Source organism: Peromyscus leucopus, chromosome 1 (genome assembly GCF_004664715.2).
Source record: "Peromyscus leucopus breed LL Stock chromosome 1, UCI_PerLeu_2.1, whole genome shotgun sequence".
Taxonomy (NCBI): domain Eukaryota; kingdom Metazoa; phylum Chordata; class Mammalia; order Rodentia; family Cricetidae; genus Peromyscus; species Peromyscus leucopus.
This window is the reverse complement of record NC_051063.1, coordinates 4,631,212-4,653,323: the sequence shown is the minus strand read 5'-3', so window position 1 is coordinate 4,653,323 and position 22,112 is coordinate 4,631,212. Positions and strand designations below refer to the sequence as shown.

The 22,112-nt window shown below is 43.2% G+C and overlaps 1 protein-coding gene across 1 annotated transcript; it reads left to right on the top strand.

Moving 5' to 3' along the window:
• Nucleotides 1-5: 5 nt before the first annotated feature.
• Nucleotides 6-21,313, top strand: Sdhaf2 (succinate dehydrogenase complex assembly factor 2). The gene is made up of 4 exons (XM_028884265.2): nt 6-174; nt 5,499-5,716; nt 5,797-5,906; nt 20,421-21,313. The coding sequence occupies exons 1-4, from the start codon at nt 139-141 to the stop codon at nt 20,549-20,551; spliced, it is 495 nt and encodes a 164-aa protein (XP_028740098.1). The 5' UTR covers nt 6-138; the 3' UTR covers nt 20,552-21,313.
• Nucleotides 21,314-22,112: the final 799 nt, after the last annotated feature.

Below are 22,112 nucleotides of genomic sequence, written 5' to 3'. Positions count from 1 at the left end.
CCATACGCTGGGACGCGCCTTCCGGCTTGAGGTCCACCTCCAGTGGCGAGGTCCACCTCCACTGGTGAGGTCCACGGACAGACCGCCTGGAGTTCCCGGAAGTAGCCCGGCTGCCAGCTTCCGGTGCTGTAGGGAGAAATGGCGGTGGTCACCTTGATCCCGACGCTGGCGCGGGTGAGAGAGCCGAAGATTTAGGGTTCGGGGCGGGCAGCAGCTAGGACTGTTTTGTTCTCGTCTGGGTCCTGGAGACTCTAGGGAGAGTTCAGCTATCCCACAGCCCAGGGAAAGATCCCGTCAAGGCGAGGCTCGTACAGGCGCTGGACATGAAGCTCTTTCTCCGTTCTTTGCTGAAGCCACGGTGTGCTCGAGTGAGAATACTCGGTAATATGTGGTTAAGTCGTCAGTCATCGTGCGAGACAACTCAGATCTTACTTACGTCGCCAGGCACAGTTACCTAACCTCCTCCAAACGCCCACTTCTAGCTCCTGTTCTTAAAGTCTTCAGTTCCTTCTCCCCCCTTTTTAGCCGGTCTTAATGTGTTGCCTAGGCTGACCTCTAATTCGCAATTCTCCTGCCTCATCTTCCCAACTACTGGGATTATAGGCTTGAATCAACACACTTAGCTTACTCTTTTTTTAAAACTTACATCTTGGTACTATTTTGCTCCCATCTCCACTTTTTTTGTTAGGCTTTAATCTGCCTCGAGATTTTTTTAAAAAGCGTTTTTCATTACTCTTAACATTTTGGTTGTTCAGATCTGTGGTTTTAAGTATCTGCATGTCAGTGAATTTTCCGGTTTTCATATGCTGTTGGTTTGCGGTTTTATTTCAGTGTTGTTGAAAGGTAGTTGTGATTTGTCAAGACTTGTGATATAACTTGTGTTCATCCATGCATTTGAGAGGAATGTATGGTCGGTCTATTGTATGGAATGTCTGTATATCTCAGTTAGATAAACTTATAGTGTTGTTCTAGTTGTCAAATATTGAAACCCCCCCCCCCAACCAAGCCCTGCCTGGTCTGGATGTACTGTCCCTTATTGAAAGTGTGGTATTAAAATCTGTTGCTGTTTTTTCTCTCAGTTCTGTCAGTGTCTGTTTCATAGATTTGTGTTCTCTAATGTTAGATCCACATATAGTTATGATTGTTACACCTTTCTGCTAACTCTTATTAATACTATATAATGTTCGTTATCTCATGCGACAGTTTTTGTTGTTGTTGTTTTTTTGTGAGCTAAGCTCCAAACTCATCGCTTTGGCATGCTAGGGAATCTCATTTTCTTTTCTCTCTTTCTTTCTTTAGATTAAAAGTATGTACATATGTGTATGTGCTTTCATGATTGTATGTATACTGTGTGTGTAGGTGCCTATGAAGGCCAGAAGAGGGTGTTGGATTTTCTGGAATTGGAGTTATAGATGGGTATAAGCCATCTGCTGAGTGTGTTGGGAACTCAACCCCAGTCCTATGTAAGAGCAGTAAATGCTCTTAACTGCTGAGCTGTCTCTCTAGCCTCAGCAATCTCATTTTCTTTTGCGTCTCTTCTACAGGAATTTTCCTTGTGGTATGATGAGGCTTACATAGAATATTTCTAAGTCTATTTTAAATTGATAATTTTAACTGCATACAAGAACTTCTACTCCTTATGTACAGGATATTGATGCCATAGAGTATACTTTTTTTAAATTGGAAATTGGTGTGTGTGTGTGTGTGTGTGTGTGTGTGTGTGTATACTCACACACACTTGTGAGTATAGCTACCCACTGAACACTCACTAAAGCTGCAGAGGGTGTTGGATCCCCTGGAGCTGAAATTATATGTGTCTTGGCTAGGTGTGGTAGCATAAGGCATATGCTGGAGGGTCTCTTTGTTCAAGACCAGCCTGACCTAGAAGTCAAGTTCCAGGCCAGCTAGGGCTACATAGTGAATAATAATAATAAGAAGAAGAAGAAGAAGAAGAATAAGAAGAAGAAGAAGAAGAAGAAGATCCTGTGTCATAATGAGCTTCCCTCCAAAATTGAAGCTTTTATCCTGGAGGAAATTGCTACACAACACCTATCATGCATGAAAGCCCTGGATTTGATCCCTAGTGTCACATACAACAAAGTGTAGTAGTAGCATATGCCTATAATTCTAGCACTCTGAAGTTGGTGGCAGGAGAATGAGAAGTTTAAGGTCATCATCCTTGGTTCTTTAGCAAGTTCAAGGCCAGCCTAGTGTGCTGCTATGACGAGATGGGAGGTAAAGACAAGAGAATCTCTGGAAGTTCACAGGCCAGCTTGGCTGACATACACAGTAGAGAACAACAAAGAAAATGTTGCAAAACAAGGTGGAAGGCAAAGAGTGACACCTGAGCTGTTCCTCTGACCTCTACATGTGCACCCATGTGTAGCTGGAGAGTTTTCTCTCCAGGTCCCGCCAAGCAAGCTCCCGCCAAGCTCCGGCAGTCTTGACAGCCCACTTATAAAATAAACACACAGACGCTTATATTATTTAAACTGTTTGGCCTAATGGCTCAGGCTTCTAGCTATCTAGTTCTTACATCTTAAATTAATCCATTTCTATAAATCTATACCTTGCCACGTGGCTCCTGGATTACCACCATCTTCATAATGCTGCTTGCCATGGTGGCGGCTGGCAGTGTCTCCCTCACTCAGCCTTCCACTTCCCAGAATTCTCTCTCCTTGTCCTGCCTATCCTTCCTGCCTGGCCACTGGCCAGTCAGTGTTTTTTTATACAGAAGGATATCCACAGCACCCATGTTTGCACACATAAGGACTTTTTTTTTATGCATTTTCTTTTCTTTTCTTTTTTTTTTTTTTCTTTTTAACTTACAAATGAGTGCTCTATATGGATGTACAACTTTATTCCAGAAGAGGGCATCAGACCCTGCTATCGATGGTTGTGAGCCACCATGTGGTTGCTTAGAATTAAACTCAGGACCGCTGAAAGAGCAGCCAGTCCTCTTAATCTGAATCTCTTTTTTTTTTTTTTTTTTTTTTTTTGGTTTTTTCGAGACAGGGTTTCTCTGTGTAGCTTTGCGCCTTTCCTGGAGCTCACTTGGTAGCCCAGGCTGGCCTCGAACTCACAGAGATCCGCCTGCCTCTGCCTCCCAAGTGCTGGGATTAAAGGCGTGCGCCACCAACGCCCGGCCTAATCTGAATCTCTTAACCACTGAACCTCTTAATCTCTCCAGCCCCTAAAATGCATTTTCAAGTGCATTTTCCAGAGATGCTGGTCCAGAATGCTTAGGCTGTGGCTTAGGAAATTGAACTTTCAAAGCATGCTGTATTCATTTACTAAAGGGGCCTTACAACAGAAATTTCTGTTTTTAAAGTTCTGCAGACTGAGATCTAGGATAAAGACGGTAGTACAGTTAATTCTTGTGGTCTCGCTCCACAACTTGCAGATAGCCACTTTGCCATTGTGCCCTCACATGGTCTTTCTTTATACATGCACATTTCTGACTTGCTGGACAATTTGTGCCTTGGTGTGGACTTCCTTAGGTTCATGATACTTGAGGTCTCTTGAGCTTCTCAAATCTGAGTGTCTATTTCTTTTTCCAATTTTGGAAGTTTCAGTCATTTTTTTTTAAAAGATGGTATCTGTCTGTCTGTCTCTGTCTCTCTGTATGTCTTTCTTCTGTGTGCATGTGTTCTGGGGATAGAACTCAGGTCCTTAGGCTTGGAAACAAGCACCTTTACCTTCCTCTATCAGTTCATAATCAGTAGCTTTCCCAAGTGTCTATGATGCTATAGTTTCTTTGTAACTACTAAAGTTACTCAGAGTCCCCTTCCTCTTTCCTTTCTTCTCTCTGTTTTGTCTGGTATTGGAGCCCTTCAGTTTCATAGTAGCCCTGCTCTAGCCTCTCAAATGCTGGGATTACAGGCATGAAGCACCATGCCTAACTAGTTGCTCTGCTCTCTTATTCTCAGTGGCTGCCGGACTTCTAAGAGTATGTTGACTCTATTAGTGTTGCAGGTTGTTCAAAACAGAAACCAACCAAGTCCCTTAGGCAATGCCAACACCCATGCTCCAGAACATTGACCATATACTCCTGAGCCCTGGGGAAGAGGCTCCCGAACGATACTAGATTTTGGCTGCTATCTAAGGTTTTCTCTGCACCAAAAGTAAGCAGCTCAGCTTTCTTGGTCTCTGTGGCCCCTAAGTGTCAGGAATGGGTTGTGTCCTGTTGTTCTGAGGCAAGAGAGACAAAGACCAGCCTCATAGGCGGCCCCTGAGATGCTGGAGCATTAGGTGGACAACCCAGTTCTGTTTCCCCAGGAAAAATTGGTAGTTGTGATCTTTTTTTTTTTTTTTTCATTCTGCAGTAAGGCAGGAATGGGGACTATGGCAAGTGAATGCTGTTTGTGTTAACCATCACCGTTTGCTACAGCTTTCAACCAAGTGCCTTTTCTTATAGCACTTAGATTCAGCTTGTTCGGATGACCTTCTAGAAGTCTTACCTTTCTTTCCTAGGTAGAAGCCTGATGCTGGGATATTCTCCCCATCATCTTGTGCTTGGGTGGTGGCTTAGAGTGTTGGGGAAAACAGGATTATGGCATGTGCAGCCTTCCTATTGGCAGCTAATTTTGTCCTTATCTAGGGAGCAGGAGCCTGTTTTCCCATAATTCTCACAGAGAGAATAGATCTGTGAATTGTTGAGTCAGTATCTCCATTGGAAGGGTTTGGTGGCAAGGAGGATGTGGGTCTTCCTGTTCTGCCATCTTGCTAACATTACCACCTTACCATTGTGTCTTTTTAAAATTTGTGTATGTGTGTGATATATGCTTGTATGTGAGAGAGGGAAGGGGAGGAAGGGAAGTGCTTGCCTATCCTTGTGTGTGGAGACCAGACGTCAACTTCAGGTGTCTTCCTCTATTTTCACCTTATTTCCAGAGACAGAATCTCTCTGTTTTAGCTAGACTCCCTGACCAGTGAACTTGTAGGATCCACCTGTGCTGGGGTTACAGATGCAGGATGCCATTCCTGCCACGCTTGGCTCTTACGTGGTTCTGCACTCAGGTCCTCACGCTTGCACAGCAGGCACTTACTTACCGAGTCATCATCCAACCTTCTCATTAAGTCTTAGGGTTTATGCCCTTCTTAGGTTTGGAGTCTTTAGGAGACCTAGGTATCCTTGGCTTTAACAGGTGAGTAACTGGAACACAATAGGACTGTACAGTTTTAAAGAAATGCAAAAGGAGACATGTTTCTGCTGGGGTAATTTCTGGAAAGATTGGTTAACAGTACATCTGGAATATTCATTCTGTCTTGTAGAGTGAGGTGTTGCCCAATTCATAAACATGTATCTGTGGTTCTATTTCAGTGACTATCACCTCTAAGTCTTAGATTCATTGGTTTCTGTTTGCTTTACTATAAAGGGACCAGAATCAGCACAAGGACTAAGTGAGTTCTAATGCATTTAGCACCTTATGTGTTGAATAAATATCAGTGATAGTAACCATTGTCTTATAAAGATATTTGTGGTTTGTTTGTTTCAGGTACTGTCAAAGCACAGCCTGCTGTCTCCTTTGTTCAGCGTGACATCATTCAGACGATTCTACAGAGGTGACAGCCCAACAGATTCTCAAAAAGACATGATTGAAATTCCTTTACCTCCATGGCAGGAGAGAACTGATGAATCCATAGAAACCAAAAGAGCCCGCCTACTCTATGAGAGCAGGAAGAGGGGGATGCTGGAGAACTGTATTCTCCTTAGGTAGTCGGGAAGAGGGCTCTGGGTGTCACTTCTTTTTGACAAGGCAGTCTTGTCAACCTCATTTTCCTTGTCCTTTTTAGCCTCTTTGCTAAAGAATATCTGCACAACATGACAGAGAAGCAGCTGAACCTCTATGATCGCCTAATTAACGAGCCTAGCAATGACTGGGATATTTACTACTGGGCCACAGGTATGCCATGTGATAAGCTGAATTTCATGATGATCGGATAACAAGCCTATTTAAGTCTGAAATAGTATTTTAGCAATCTTTTGAGACAGGATCTTTCTGTGTAGTCCTGGCTGTCCTTGAACTCTCTATGTAGACCAGGCTAGCTTTGAACTCACAGAGATCTATCTGCCTGCCTCTACCTCCTGAGTGCTGGGATTAAAGGCATGTGCCACTAAGTCAGGCCCTGTTTTTATCTTTTTTATTTATATATTAGATACCAAACCTAAACAATGTTCAAAAATTTCCAGAATGTGCAAAATTTATTTAATTGGTTATCTCTTTAAATTTTTTTTTACATTTATTTATTTTGTATGCGTGTGTAAGTGAGCATATATGTGAATGTGTATTGAGGTCAGAGGACAACTTACTTTTCTCCTTTCACCCTGTGGGTTCCAGGGATTGAGCAGAGGTCATCAGGCCTTGCAGCAATACCTTTCCTGTCCTCGGTTCAGTTTTTTTGTGAGACAGATGGACTACAGTTTGATGTAGGTGGAAAGGGAGTGTAGTAAAGCAAGTGAAACTCACAGTATCAAAGGGAAGGCTGAAGACTAGGTTGGGAATGGGGTAGAAATATGCGAGGCTGCTTCCTGCAGAACAAGCCAGTTCAGTTGAGAGACAAGTGGCAATATTTTTGGGTTGTCTTTTGAGACAGGATCTCACTGTATAGCCCAAGCTGGCCTGGAACTTGCTATCTAGACCACGCTGACCTTGAACTCACAGAGATCTGCCTGCTTCTGCCACCTGAGTGCTGGAATTAATGGCCAGGCACTTGCTTTGTTTTGAGATGGCAACTTACTGTGTGGATGTTCTGTATGGCAATAAATATTGTATTGGTCAATAAATAAAACACTGATTGGCCAATGGCTAGGCAGGAAGGATAGGCGGGACTAACAGAAAGGAGGAAAGAAAGAACAGGAAGGCAGAAGGAGTCACTGCCAGCTGCCACCAGGACAAGCAGCATGTGAAGATGCCGGTAAGCCATGAACCACATGGCAAGGTATAGATTTATGAAAATGGATTAATTTAAGCTATAAGAACAGTTAGCAAGAAGCCTGCCATGGCCATACAGTTTGTAAGCAATGTAAGTCTCTGTGTTTACTTGGTTGGGTTTGAGTGGCTGTGGGACTGGCGGGTGACAAAGATTTGTCCTGACTGTGGGCCAGGCAGGAAAACTCTAGCTACAGCTTTGAACTCATGATCCTTCCATCTCAGCCTCCTCAGGGCTGAATTTACAGAGTGTTGGGAATACAGACATGTGCCACCATCCCTAGTCAGGATGATGACTTTTTATTCTAACAGCTTAATGCAAAGATGAAGGACTCTTGTCCAAAGTCCACCTTAATCCTGGGGGGCCAGTGAGGGCTCTTAAAAGGGAAAGTTTAAGGAAGTAGGAACAGAGGCTGCAAATAAATCAAGCGTTTTTGAATTGCAGGCCACAGGTATGATGAAGATTGGCTTTCTTAGGGTAATGTTCTCCGAACTTCTTGAGTTTTCTGTGACTTAAACAGTTTTACATTAGTGTAATGGCCATTTTAAGTTGTATATTAACAGATTGCCTACTCATAACTTCCTGTAACTCCAGCTTTTAGCCTTTTATGAGCATGTTCACTCATGTGTACACTCACATAATTGCAATTAAAGATAAAGATCTTTTATAAAAACAGGAGTCTAGATGCATATTTGGTTATTGGAAAACCCAGCAAATCTTAAATATTTGCTGTCTGGCCCTATGTAGAACAAGTTTGATGCTGACTTAGCATAAGACGTTTGAGAATGACCTTTGTTGCTTGTGTCAGTAGTTCATTCTTTTGTTTGCTGAGTGATATTCCAGTGTGTGGATTATACCAGTTTAGTTCTTGACCAGTAGAGGGATTCTAGTGTTTTCAGTTGTAGGCAATTATAACCACTGCCACCATAAACACTTGTGTACAGATTTTGTGAAAATAGATTTCAAGTTTTCTTGGATAAGTACCCAAAAGAGTCATTGGATTGTGAGTGTGTTTACCTTTATACCATACTTTATCCATATGGGCCAGACAGTAAATATTTGCTAGCCATATGGTCTCTCATAACTGTAGCTGCATCTGTAGCATGTGATCAACCACAGGTATCAGGTCTACAAATGAGTGTGCCTGTGTCTCAATTAAATGTCAATCCTGGACATTGGATTTGGACTTCATATACTTTCTAATCATGAAGTATTATCCTTTTGACTTTTCTCCCTCAACTTTTTAAAAATCAGTCTTGCTGGACATGGTGGTGCACACCTTTAATCCCAGCACTTGGGAGGCAGAGCCAGGTTGATCTCTGAGTTTGAGGCCAGCCAAGGATATATAATGAGACCCTGTCTCAAAATAAAATTCATTCTTTGCATATGAGCCATTACAAAAATAGGCAACTATCCATAGTTTCCACCGCTTATGCTAAGATTTAAGGAGTATCTACCATGTGCTTACGTTTTCATGACCTTCTGGGAAAGAAGACAAAACAACAGGGACAATAGATAGCAGCGATTGCCAGAGACAAATTATGAAGGAACACTTGATGTCTAAGGGGTTTTATTGCTGTGAAGAGACACTATGACCACAGCAACTCTTGTAAGTGAAAACATTTAATTGAGGGGGCTCACTTACAGTTTCAGAGGTTTGGTCCATTATCATCATGGCGGGGAGCATGGTGGCATGCAGGCAGACATGGTGCTGAAGAAGTAGCTGAGAGTCCTACATCTTGCAGACAATAGGAAGTCAACTGAATCACTGAACATTATCCTGAGCATAGGAAACCTCAAAGCCCACCCCCACAGTGACACACTTCTTCCAACAAGGCCATGCCCACTCCAACAAAGCCACACCTCCTAATAGTGCCACTCCCTATGAGCCACTCCCTATGAGGGCCAGTTACATTCAAACTACCACGCTTGGTGTTGTCAACATGACAGCCATGTTGGTGAGACATCATGGGTGTAGCTTTGACACTGCTAGGAGATATAATCTAACAGCAAATTCATTGTTCCTCTGGCTCTTGCAATCTTTCTGCCCCCTCTTCCACAACGATCCCTGAATCTTAGGTGCAGGAATTGTGTTGTAGTTGGCACTGGACTCCACAACTTCAATTTGATTAGTTGTGGTTTTCTGTAATGGTCTCTGTCTCTTGCAAAGAGATATTTCCTTGGTGGAGGGTGAGAACTGTTCTTTCTGTGGGCATAAGGACAGATATGTAGAATGCAGTTAGGATTATGCTGGTTTAGTGAAGTGGCAGTTGTATGTTCTCCTCCAAGATCTATGGTTTCCCTAACCCTGGGTAGTTGGCTAGGTTTCCAGTACCAGGCATGGTTTCCCTCTTGTTGAGCAGGTCTTAATTCCAGTTAGAGAACTGTTGGTTACTGCTAAGGTATATGTACCATTATTGCACCCTTATAGTTATCGTGCCACTCTGGTTGTTGTGGCTCAAAGATGTCATAGATGGGTAAGACTGTTGGTTGCCTCCATCCTTTGGAATCTTGAATGGTGCTGTCTTAGATTTTCTGTTGCTGTGAAGAGCCACCATGACCACAGCAACTCTTATAAACGGAAACATTTAATTGAGGTGGCTTGCTTACAGTTTCAGAGGTTCAGTCCATTATTATCATGGTGGGACATGGTGGCGTGTAGGCAGATTGGTGCTGGAGAAGTAGCCGAGAGTCCTATGTCTTGCAGGCAACATAAAGTGGTCTATCTCATTATGCATTTCTTAAGCGTGTGTGAGACCTCAAAGTCCACTTCCACAAAGACATACTTCCTCCAACAAGACCACACCTACTCCAACAAGGCCACACCTCCTAATAGTGCCACTCCCTGTGGGGGCCATTTTCTTTCAAACCACCACAGGTGCCTTCATTTCTTTTCTTTGGTGAAGTGACTCTCCCAAGTTTATTAATATAAGTTATTTGGCTTTGAAATCCTATACCAGTCTTACATCCCAAAATTAACACTAGAGAGTCTTGATTTATTAACAGTTCAAGATCTTTCATCTCCATGAATATTGGTGTATATTTCATAAGTTGTCATCTGGTTTTGATCAGATAGGTTGTGAAGTGCTCTTTTCCATTTTCTGGAAAATATATGTAGAATTGGTGTTACTGTTTCCATAAATATGTGATAAATTTGCTAGTGAAGTTATCTGGGCTAGTAGTTTTCCCTCCTGGATACTTTAAACTGTGAAGCCAGTATTTTTAATAGAGGTTGAATGATTGTAGATGTTTCCTCTGGGGTGAGATCCAGTCATTAGACTTTCAGAGTATTTGCCATTTCATCTAAGATGTCAGGTATATGGATAGGATTTTATTTGCAATGGCTTCTTCTTCCTTTTACTGTTATAGTAGACAGTATAGTATCTTTCCTGGACCTGTAATAGGGCTCAGCTAGCGATGCCACTTGTTGCTGAAGCCTGGTGACCTGAGTTCAATCACTGGAATTCACATAAAAGTGGAAGGAGAGAACCAAATTTACAGAGTTGTCCTCTGACCTCTGAGTGCGTGCTGTGGCATTTGTGCCCTCCATTATGTACTCACACACTTACTAAGAATAAATAATAAGCCAGGGGTGGTAGCGTACACCTCTAATCACAGCACTTGAGAGGCAGAAGCAGGTAGATCTCTGTGAGTTTGAGGCCAGCCTGGGCTACATAGTTAGTCCCTGGATAGTCAGAGCTACATAGTAAGACCTTCCCCTACCCCGCAAATAAATAATAGGTATCTTTTATATCTATTATTGGCAATTTGTATTTTCTCTCTCACCCCCTCCCCCATCTTTTATTTTGATCAGTATTGCCAGAAGTTGCCATTTATTTCTTTTTTTTTTTTTTTCCTTCAGAGGGCTTGTCTTTTATATCATTGGTATTTTCTGTTGTTTGCAGTTTTCAGTTCCATTGGTTTCTGTGGTTACTCATGTCTTTCTTTCTTGAGTGTGATTGGCATTTCCTAGTTGTTTGAAGTAGAAGCTAAGCTCATCAGAGACCTTCTTTTCCATCATAAACATTTAGTCCCTCTAAGCCAATGGCTCCCACCCCTCCTAATGCTGCGACCCTTTAATACAGTTCCTCATGTTGTAATGACCCCCAACTATAAAATTATTTCATTGCTGCTTCATAACTGTAATTTTGCTACTGTTATGAATTGTAATGTAAATATCTGATATGCAAGTTATTTGATATGTGACTCCTGTGAAAGGGTCATTCAACCCCAAAGGGGTTGTGACCCACAGGTTGAGAAACACTGCTCTAAGCACTGTTTGAACTTCTGTTACATAATCTTACATTTTCCTAAGATTCAGATTATTTTCTAATTTCTCTCATGACTCTGTTCAGCCTATGAGTTACTCAGAAGTGCATTTAAGTTTCAAGTATTTGGGAATTTGCCAGCATTTATTGAAGTTTGCTTTCATGCCTGAGATACAAGTACTTTGGTGATATTCCATGTACACTTGAATGTGTGTCTCTTGTTCTTGTGGGCAGAGCACTCTATGAATGACAGCTAGGACAAGGAGGTTGATGGGGTGTTCTCCATAGTTCTCAGTTTCTGAGGGAGGAACACTGGAGTCTGTAAGTATGGGTTGTCTCTCACCCATTCTCTTTTCTGGGTCTTTGTTCAGGTGTTAGGTGCAAACACATCTGGAACTGTTATGTTTTCATGTCAAATTGCTCCCTTTGTCATTGTGTTTCTCTGTCTCTATTGTTGATAATGATTCTTGCTTTGAGGTTCTGTTAGTATAGACACTCTAGCTTTTTTTTAACATTTGTTTGTGTGTGTGTGTGTGTGTGTGTGTGTGTGTGTGTGTGTGTGTGTGTGTGTGTGTAGGAGGAGCACCTGTATACCATAGTAGACATGTGAAGGCCAGAGGACAACTTGTGGGAGTTGATTCTCTGCTTCCGCTTGTAGGTTCCAGGGATTGAACTCAGGTCCTAGGATTTGGGGACAAGTGCCTTGACCAACTAAGCCAGCTTGTTGGGCCTTCAGATTTCCTTTGATTAGGTTTTGCCTGGTGTGTAGCTTCCAGTTTGGATTATTTTCCTCTTGCTTTATGAACAATTACCACAAGTTTACTAAACTTGGAGCCACATCTATTTCTTGGATCATAGTTCTGTGGGTCAGTAGCTCTGCCCAGATCTCACACTCTGAAATCAGTGTGTCAGGTGTACTGTGTTTCTGTCTGGAGTCTCTGGGGAAGGATTTAATTCTAAGTTCATTGACATTTTTTTATCCCCCTGAGAATTTGTTTCCTTACGTTGGAGGGCTGAGTTCCTTATTGACCTGCCAGCAGGCTTCCCTTCAGCTCTTTGAGGGCCTTGCTCTATGGCGCTCTGCTTGAGCAGTGGCTCTCCTCCCTCCTTCTTCACATTTGTCTGACTACCCCTTCCATTACCCGCTGGAGTGCCTGTGTTCTGAAGTCACCAGCTATCTTTGTCTTTATATCTAAATTGAGTTTTTCTGTAGACAGAATACAGTCTTTCTTTTCTTATCCAGTCTGATGGTGTCTGCTAGTGCGTTTAGACCTTTCATATTTACTAAATTCTCAATGTATTTGAATTCAACTCAACCATTTTTGGTTGTCGTTTCTTCCATCTGTTCTTTTTCTCTTGTTTGTTTGTGTGTGTATGTGGGGTTATTGCCACTCTTGATTTATTTATGTCCTTTTAGGTTTTTAATGATTGCTCCTGGGTTTACAGTGTACAGCTTTAATTAATCATAGTCTGCTTTTGAGACCTGTGACCCTCATGTATAATGTATGGCCTTTACAACAGAGTGTGCCACCCCACCCCCACCCCCGCTGCCCTCAGCTTTTGTACTGTGGTCATTCTTTTTACTTTGACCTTACTCTAAGCCTGGAACACATTTCTCCTGGTTTACTGTGGGCAGTAAAGGAAAATCATTCAAAATATATGTTCCACTCTCATTAACTTTGGCCATTTTGGAGATGGTTGTTTCTTTATATAAATCTGTTTCTATTCCACCATAATCCCTCTGCTGTACTTCCTTTCCTATTCCTTGTAGCACAAATTGGGTGCTTTGAATTCCCTGCCTTGGGTATGGAACTGAAGGCTCACAGGTTTGTTTGTTTGTTTCCCAGCACTTTTTGAAGGCATACCTGTTTTTTTTTTTTTTTTTTTTTGGCCAGACTGTCAGTATGGAACTCCAGTTCCAGGGGTTCTGGCACCCACTTCTGGCTTCCGTGGGCACCAGGCACACACATGGTACACATACATATACACAGAGACAAAACACTCACATGCATAAAATAAATAAATAAATCCAAAATCAAAATAAAAAGATTTTTTGAAGTTACTCTTTAAGAGATGAGGTCTTGGGGGCTGGAGAGATGGCTCAGAGGTTAAGAGCACTGCTTGTTCTTCCCGAGGTCCTGAGTTCAATTCCCAGCAATCACATGGTGGCTCACAACCATCTGTAATGAGATCTGGTGCCCTCTTCTGGCCTGCAGGGATATGTGCAGACAGAACACTGTATACATAATAAATAAATAAATCTTAAAAACAAAAAGAGAGAGAGATGAGGTCTTACTGTGCTCCCCAGGCTGGCCCCAAACTCCTGAGCCTCCAACAAACCTCATGCTTCAGCCTCCTGAGTAGCTAGGATTACAGACACATGCCGCCATGCCCAGTTTAGAACAGGTTTGTTTGGCTCACAGTTTTGGGGGGTTCAGTCTCTGGGTGATGGACCCCAGTGCTGGAAGAACTGAGGTGTGTAGGTGAGGCAGCACATGGCAGCAGTAAGTAGCTGCTGCTAAGCAGTGTTCACTTCATGGCCAGGAAGCGTGTGGGGGAGACGACGGGGGACGGGGGACTGGATCTGGATCCTGGTATTTCCTTTGAGAATGTGTCTCCAATGACTGGAAGACTTCTTGGGACCCCCAAGGTTTTCACTACCTCCCAATAGCACCAGGCTGGGGACATATAGGGGACATTGTCCTTGGAGGAACATTCCCCATCCTAACTAGAGCACTGTGTCTAGTGTTTGTTTCAGTATTTATGCTGTATGGTGCTGTGGGATGTTCTATACATTAAATGGGTTGCTCTGATTGGTTAATAAATAAAACACTGATTGGCCAGTAGCAAGGTAGAAAGTGTAGGCGGAACAAGGAGAAAGGAGAATTCTGGGAAGTGGATGGCTGAGTCAGAGAGACGCTGCCAGCCACCATGATGAGAAGCAGATGTTAAGATACTGGTAAGGGGCTGGAGAGATGGCTCAGGGGTTAAGAACACTGGCTGTTCTTCCAGAGGTCCTGAGTTCAATTCCCAACAACCACATGGTGGCTCACAACCATCTGTAATGAGATTTAGTGCCCTCTTCTGGCCTGCAGGCAAAACATGCAGACAGAACACTGTATACATAATAAATAAATAAATTTATAAAAAAAAAAAAAAGATACTGGTAAGCTACAAGCCACGTGGCAACTTATAGATTAATAGAAATGGGTTAATTTAAGATATAAGAACTAGATAACAAGAAGCCTGCTGCGGCCATATAGTTTGTAAGCAATGTAAGTCTGTGTTGGGTCTGAGCGGCTGTGGGACTGGCGGGTGAGAGAGATTTGTCCTGTCCGTGGGCCAGGCAAGACCAGGAAAACTCTAGCTACAGTTTGGGGTTCTCTGGACATGTTGGATCTGGATTTTTATGTTTTTGATTATTATTGGAAGATTCTTCAGTCTCTATCATGCCCTCTTTTTCTTTTGCAATTCTGATTGCACTTTGAACAACTTGTGTCCACAGTTCTTGGCGTCTGTTCTGTGTGCTTCTCTCTTGGTGAATCATTGTGGGTCTTTTGTATCTGGCAGCATCTCTTGGCCTCTCTTTCACTGATTTTTCCTTTCATTGTGTCAGATGTCACGATGAGCCTCTTGAAGTCATTTTGCATTGCTGCTCTGTGATTTTATTTTTAGCATTTCCATATGACATTTAGACTTTCTCATTCCCTGCTGGAATTCCTCATCTGTTCTTAGACTTTGCCTGCTTTTTCCACCAGAGCTTTTGATGTTAGTCATAATTACTTTGAATTCTTAGTGGGAGTCTTGACACAAGTTATCCCTGAGTCTGTTTCTATTGCTTGCTTGCTTGTAGTTTCCTTCCTTCTGGATTTATTTTATTTTTCAATATGTGTGTCTGTTTGCCACATGTGAGCACAGGTGTGTCAGTGGAGGCCAAAGGCATTGGATCCCCTGGAACAGGAATACAAGTGGTTGTGAGCCACCTGTCATAGGTGCTGAAATCAAGCTCAGGGCCTCTGGAAAAGCAGTACATGCCCTTAACTGCTGAGCCATCTCTCCAGCCCCTGCATCACATTTACTTTTTTAGAGAGAGAGAGAGAGAGAGAGGAGAGAGAGAGAGAGAGAGAGAGAGAGAGAGAGAAAGAGAGAGAGGTTGACATGGTGTGTGTGCATGTGTTACAGTGCACATGTGGAAGGCTGAGTGTGAACTTATTTTTCTTTTACCTTAACATGGGTTTCGGGAATGGAATTGGAGCACGACAAACAGCTTTGCCTAGTTTGCTAGGTGCTTCCAGGGATTCCCCTGTCTTGTTAGAGGAGCACTGGGATTACATATGTGCTCCTTTAGTGAGTCCTGAACATTCTAACCTAGGCCCTCATGCTTGCATGCCAAGTGCTTTACTTACTGGGCTGTATCCTGAGCCCGGTGTTAGCTTTTTGAAATGGGTTCTCATTGTGTATCCTAGGCTGGCTTCAAATCTTTTTTTTTTTTTTTCCTTTTGAGACAGGGTCTCACTGTGTAGCCCTGGCTGTCCTGGAACTTAGAGAGATCTACTTACCTCTGCCTCCAGAGTACTGGGATTAAAGGCAGGCTCCACCTCACTGGTTTTGGTTTTAAATTTTTGATTCTTCTGTCTCAGTTTTACCAGTGCTAGGATTATAGGTATGTGCCAACCCACCCATGTCTAACTGATGTTAAACATTGGAGATCAAGATATGTAGTGTCTGTGTCTTGAGGAGCCATGCAGCATCTAGGCTGTTAGTGTAGGGAATCAAGTTAGTGAGCTTGGCAGTTAAGCTCAGTCTAGATTATGATTTTGCTCTGTTTATTCAGGACCTCAGCAGCCCCATGTAATGTGTGCTCAGGGCAGAAGTTGTTTCTAAAGAGTGTTGTCAGTGTTTCTGTTCCATTCCCAGCCTTCAGCTTTCCTATATTTCTGGGCCTCAGAAGGATGCTGTCTGCATGCTCTGGCCTTCCTCAGTGCTAGATTCCTGTGCCTTCCACTTGGCCTTGCTAGTTGAGGGGTGGCAAGGATGACCTTTCCTCTTTTCCTCGTCCAGCCTTGATCTTGGGGAAACCTATGGCCTGGCTCTCAGGTGGGTTTGCTCAGTGATAGTGTCGCCCCCTCAGGCCTATGTAGATGTAACCGTCTTGTTAAATAAGAAACACAGAACCAAATACAGAGTTAAAAGCCAAGAGGTCAGAGCAATAGCTACGAGCTGAGATTAAAAACCTTACCCTTCACTGCCGCTGCTGTCCTACCTCTCCACAAGAGACCTACTTCCTGTGTGTTTGTCCTTTTTATTGACTTTTTGTTCTGCCTTCTCATTGGTTGTAAACCGAACTACATGACCTCCTCTTCACTGCCCATCTATACAGACCTCCAGGTCTTCTATGGTTGGTATTGAGATTAAAGGCGTGTGTCGTCTCCATGCTGGTGGTATCCTTGAACGCACAGAGATCTGCCTGCCATGTAATCGGGATTAAGGGCATGTGCTACCACTGCCAGACTTCTGGTATGGCTTGCTATTAGCTCTGACCCCCAGGCAACTTTATTTATTAACATACAAATAAAATCACATTTCAGTACAAATAAAATATCACCATAGGCCTACATGTTTTCTTTTTTCTTTTCTCCTTTGACTCTTCTTCCAGCCCGTATGAGAGAGACAAGACTGATTTCCCCACTCTCGGTCACAGGTTACCTTTGTTCTTTCTAAGAGAGGGCCCCAGCTGAGCTCCCTCTTCTTTGACCACATGGACTGGGCTCCTCCTCCTGGCTTCCTACTCTGAGCCCAGACTTCATCAGAGCAATCCAGTGGAGGCTTTCAAGGAAGAGCCTGTGGATGAGTACCAGCTCTACTTGGGTGTGTGGGCCCAGAGCTTTCCATTCTTAGGCTAACCCACACTAAGCTTTGAACAGTTACTTTAGATGTAGCTGAGAGTTTTTTGTTGTTGTTGTTGTTTTTAATTTTATTTTGTTTGTTTTGAGACAGGGTCTCAATATGTAGTCTTGGATAGCCTGGAATTCACTGGAATAGGCCGGCCTCTAACAGAGATCACCTGCCTCTGCCTCCTGAATGCTGGGATTAAAGGCCTCTGCCACCATTGCTGGCTTACAAATTCTTGTCTGTTTGTATTACACCCAGTGACTCTTCCTGTCACAACCCAGCAAGTGCTCATGTCCAGTTTCCTGTTGATGGGCTTCTCTTCCTTATTCCTTATGCTTTGCTGCACTGTGACCCCAGCCCTGACAATGTCAAGAAAAGTCTTCTTTGTTGTCAGGCTTTTCCTTACTGTTAAAGTGCATGTGATATCCTTTCCAACTCTCTGTACTCTAAAGGGAAGCCTAAAACTCCTGGATTTTATTTTGACTGTCACACAAAACCCAGAACAGGCCAGGGCTGTTTCTCCTTCATGGCTTAGCAGGTAAAAGTGCTTGGCCTCACAAGCCTAGGACCTGGGTTAGATCCCTGAAACTCATGTAAAAAGCTCATGCAGTAGAGCATGTTTTTTGTTTTTTGGTTTTTTTTTTTTTTTCACAAAATTAAAAAATTACAGAATTACAGTCTCACACCACCATATCCAAGTAGTACATAGCTGTAATGCCAGTACTCTTATAGCAAATCCTCTGGAAGCTGGTAGGCCAGCCAGCCTGGAACATCCAGCACAGATACAAGGTAGGAGGAGAGAACTGACCTCCATGGCCATACTGTAGCATGCCTGCATGTGCACACACACAATTTTTAAAAATAAAAAATACAATAAAAATATAAAATTAAAAAAAAAAAACCTGTGTGGAGGACTTCACGATTAAGAACATTTGCTATTGCAGAAAACCCAGGTTTGGTTTCAAGCACTCCCATGGCTGTTCACAAACGGCTGTAATTCCAGTTCCTGGAGTTCTGATGCCTTTTTTTTTGGCCTTTGCTGGCACCAGTCATGCATATAATATATGTATATACTTGCAGGCAAAATACTTATACACTAAAAAATAAATACTAAGAAAAAAATTTTAACCCCCAAATCCAAAATACACACAGAACATTCACTGGTTGCCAGGCTCTGGACTGACAGAATCTGTCTGGGTTTGAAGGGATTCTTTCTAGCATTTTATTTAGCTTTCTGGAACTTGCCACCTAAGCTTTGCTGGTGGGAGGCTTTGCTTGTAATTGGCATCTTAAACAGGTGTCTCTAGTATGGAAAGAAAGGTTGGAGGTAATGAATGCTGCCAGACTCCTGCCACTGGACAGGACTGGCACTTTCGTCTTTTTGTCTTCTTGCCCCTTTACCTGTCCATTAACGTCTCATTCTGCAGGTTTATGTTCATCCTATGGACCTCTCATTTCTTTCAGAAAATTCCCATTTGCTTAAGTTTACTAAAGCTAACTTCTGTCACTTAGACCCAAGGGTCCCTAACTGATAAAGAGAAGAAGCAGAGCTTTGTTTCGGGGAGTTTATAGCTTAGAATAGGAGGACTGGAAATGGAGCTCAATGGCAGAACACTTGGAGAGTGTACATGAGGCCCTACCTGGGTTCAGTCTCCAGCTCCACAAAACACAAAAGAATATAAGTGGAAACAATACTGTAGTCTCCCTTTCTTTGTAGGGAATTCATTATACAGTCCTCAGATGATTCCTAAAACTGGATGATCCCAAGCCCTGTGTGCCCATGCCTTCCCCATATACCCTGCAGTGTTCCCTGCTGCATGGCACTAGAATCAACCTCTGTCCATGTCTATGCCTTGGTGCCTCTTTGCATCATACTCTTGTGCTTTGGGTCTGTTATTGAATAAAAATTTAAAAAAAGAAATGATTACATAGCCAGACATAGTGACGCACGCCTTTAATCCCAGTACTCAGGAGGCAGAGGCAGGTGGATCCCTGTGAGTTTCAGGCCAGTCTGGTCTACATAGTGGGTTCCTGGACAGATGGAGCTGTATAGTAAGACCCTGTCTCGAAAACAAACAAAAAACAAAGAATGTGGTCACTTGAACATAAGCCTGCAATATTTCTACATTCATTATATTCCCCAAACTAGGTATCTAAGTGACTAATGCATGGGTAGCATATACAGTGTGGATATATTGGACAAAGGATGATTCATATGCAAGGTGGACAGAGCAGGATGGTGTAAGATTTTATCAGCCTATTAAGAATAGCATGCAGTTTAAAACTCACAAATTATTTCTGGGACTTTGCATTTTATTTACCAAACTGTAGAGAAGCCAAGCTAAGTGATACTGTGGATGTTGAAACCAAAGGTAAGGTACCTAGAAGACAACTGAGGCCAAATGCAAAACAAAGCAGTATAGCCAAGATTGCACAAGCCAAGGGTCATCTGATTTGTTTCTTAAGTATCAGATAGTAAATGTTTTAGTCACAAGGCCATATGAATTCTGTTGTCATCCCTTAGCTCTGCCATTGTAATACAAAGTAGCCTGGACCATATGCAAGCAAATGAGAGCAGCTGCACTAACAAAACTTTATACAAGTATAGGTCAACCCTGGTATAGCCTAGAGTATTTGGAGGCCCGTGGTCTATTTATCCATTTGTGGTTCTTGGCAATTGCCGGAGTTTCAACTTGCTCTTTGTTGTTGTTTACTTTTAGATTTTTAAAGAGATGTTTTCTTTTAAAAATTATTTTTATAGTGTGTGTATGTGTATCTGTCTGTCTGTGTCTATATGTGTGTGTAAGAGGTCAGAGGATAACTTGGGAGTTGGTTCTTTCCTTCTACCATGTGGGCATCCAGGGATTGAACTCAGGTTATTAGGGCAAGTGTCTACCCATTGAGCCTTTGAGCTGGCCCTTAAATTTATTTTTTATTTTTATTGATATATGTTTATGGGTGCCTGTGGGTGGCCAGAAGAAGGCATAGGATCTCTTGGAATTGGAGTTAAAGGTAATCGTGAGCAGCCTGACATGGGTGTTTGGGAAGTGATCTCTGGTCTACTTCAGGAGCAATAAGCACTCATAACAGCTAAGCCATCTCTCAGCCTCTGTTTTTGTGTTTGGAGATAGGGTTTTACTGTAGCCTGGGCGAGCCTGGAACTCACTCTGTGACCCAGGCTGGTCTTGAACTTCCAGTAATCACCCTGCCTTAGCCTCCTAAGTGCTGAGACTGCAGCATAAGCTCTGTATGCAGCTTCATAGCTCCGTGTCTTTCACATGAACATTGACAATGGTACAATTCTTTCTGCCTACCCTTCTGTTGCAGAAGCAAAACCAGCCCCAGAAATATTTGAAAATGAAGTCCTGGAACTTCTGAGAGAGTTCGCGAAAAACAGAAACAAAGAGCAGAGACTGCGTGCCCCAGATCTGGAATATCTCCTTGAAAAGCCTCGTTAGGCTGTGTGCCACTGTCCGTCATGGTGATCAGTATGTGGACAGAAACTGCTTCTGGTACAGACTTTGGCTTCCTGCTTTTCCTTAGGCCCTTGAACCTCTACCAGGACAGACATGTAATATGAAGATGATACACTCATTCTAACCTGCACTTGTCTGTACAGCACCGACCGATCGACCCCTTCTCCAGCTGCTATGTGCTATGGTGCAGGTCTGCCACAAGAGGGCACTGAATGGGAAGCAATTCAGCTGCCTCAGCCCCGACAGTACAAAAGATGCAGCTGCTATATGAAGAGCCACCCACCCCACCCACACCCAGTGCCCTGGCCTTTGTTAAGGTAAAACTGCCTCCTTCCAACCTTGTGTAGTTCTTTCTGCCAGAGAGAGCCAGTCCAAGCCGCCGAGCTGAGCCTATCAAAGGCATAGCAGGCTGAATGAGGGCCCCAAGCTGGAATGGTGTGAGCACGCTGCTTAAGTCAACATTCTCATCAGATTTTCTTCACAACACGCACTTTGTAAACCGAAAGATAATTGAACATTGAAGGAGATCCAGAGAAGGAAATTGACAGTTCTCTAACCCTTCAATAATTATCTTCATTTGGTCTGTTCTGTACAGCCATAGTAATCTTATAATGGGGTTTTACAAACCTTCAGGTTTTCTGGCCTTGCAGCAGGCACTGGACAAACTTTTCCTCTCATTGCTACAGCCTTTAAAATTATTTTAGTTGACCAAATAATGATGACACTTAAAAAATAACTTGTTAACTGGGTGTCATGGGTCATGCCTGTAATCCTAGCCCTTGGGGTCTGAGGTAGAAGTATCACCAAGAGTTTGAAGCCAGCCTGGGCTCTAAAGTGAGTTTGAGGCCAGCCTGGAGCACACTGTTAGAGTGAAGTAGCTGGGAGGCCTGTGCATTGCTGAAGGCGTTCTCTCTCTAGGAGCTCTGCTCTCAGCTGAGGAGAGGCAGGTATCGGCCAAGAAGTGAAAGTGATGACTGGAGAAAAGCAGGCCAGAACTGATAAACATGGGGTTGGTAACTCTAAGAGCTGCAGGCAAAGAGGAAAAAAAGAGTTCCCTGGCCAGAGGAGGAAATGGGGAAACCAGCCTTTGGTTACCTCTTAGCACTCCCACGAACAGGTGGCATTAGGCCTGTTTATAGAGAAGAGAGTTGCCTTCGAAGGAGTCAGTAATACATTCTTTATCAAAAAGCCAGAATTTGGGCCTGGAGAGATAGCTCAGTGGTTAAGAGCACTGGCTGGCTGCTCTTCCAGGGGACCCAGGCTTAGCTGTTAGCACCTACATAGTGGCTCATAACTGTCTGTAACTCCAGTTCCAAAGGAGCCAATGCCCTCTTCTGGTCTCTGGGCACTGCATGCACATGCTACATGGACAAACGTGCAGGCAAAATGCATAGAATAAAGTATGGGTTGGAGAGACGGCTCAGCAGTGAAGAGCACTGGCCGCTCTTCCAGAGGACCTGGGTTCAATTTCCAGCACTCACAAGGCAGCTCACAGCTGTCTGTAACTCCAGTCCCAGGGGATATGACACCCTCACACAGGCAT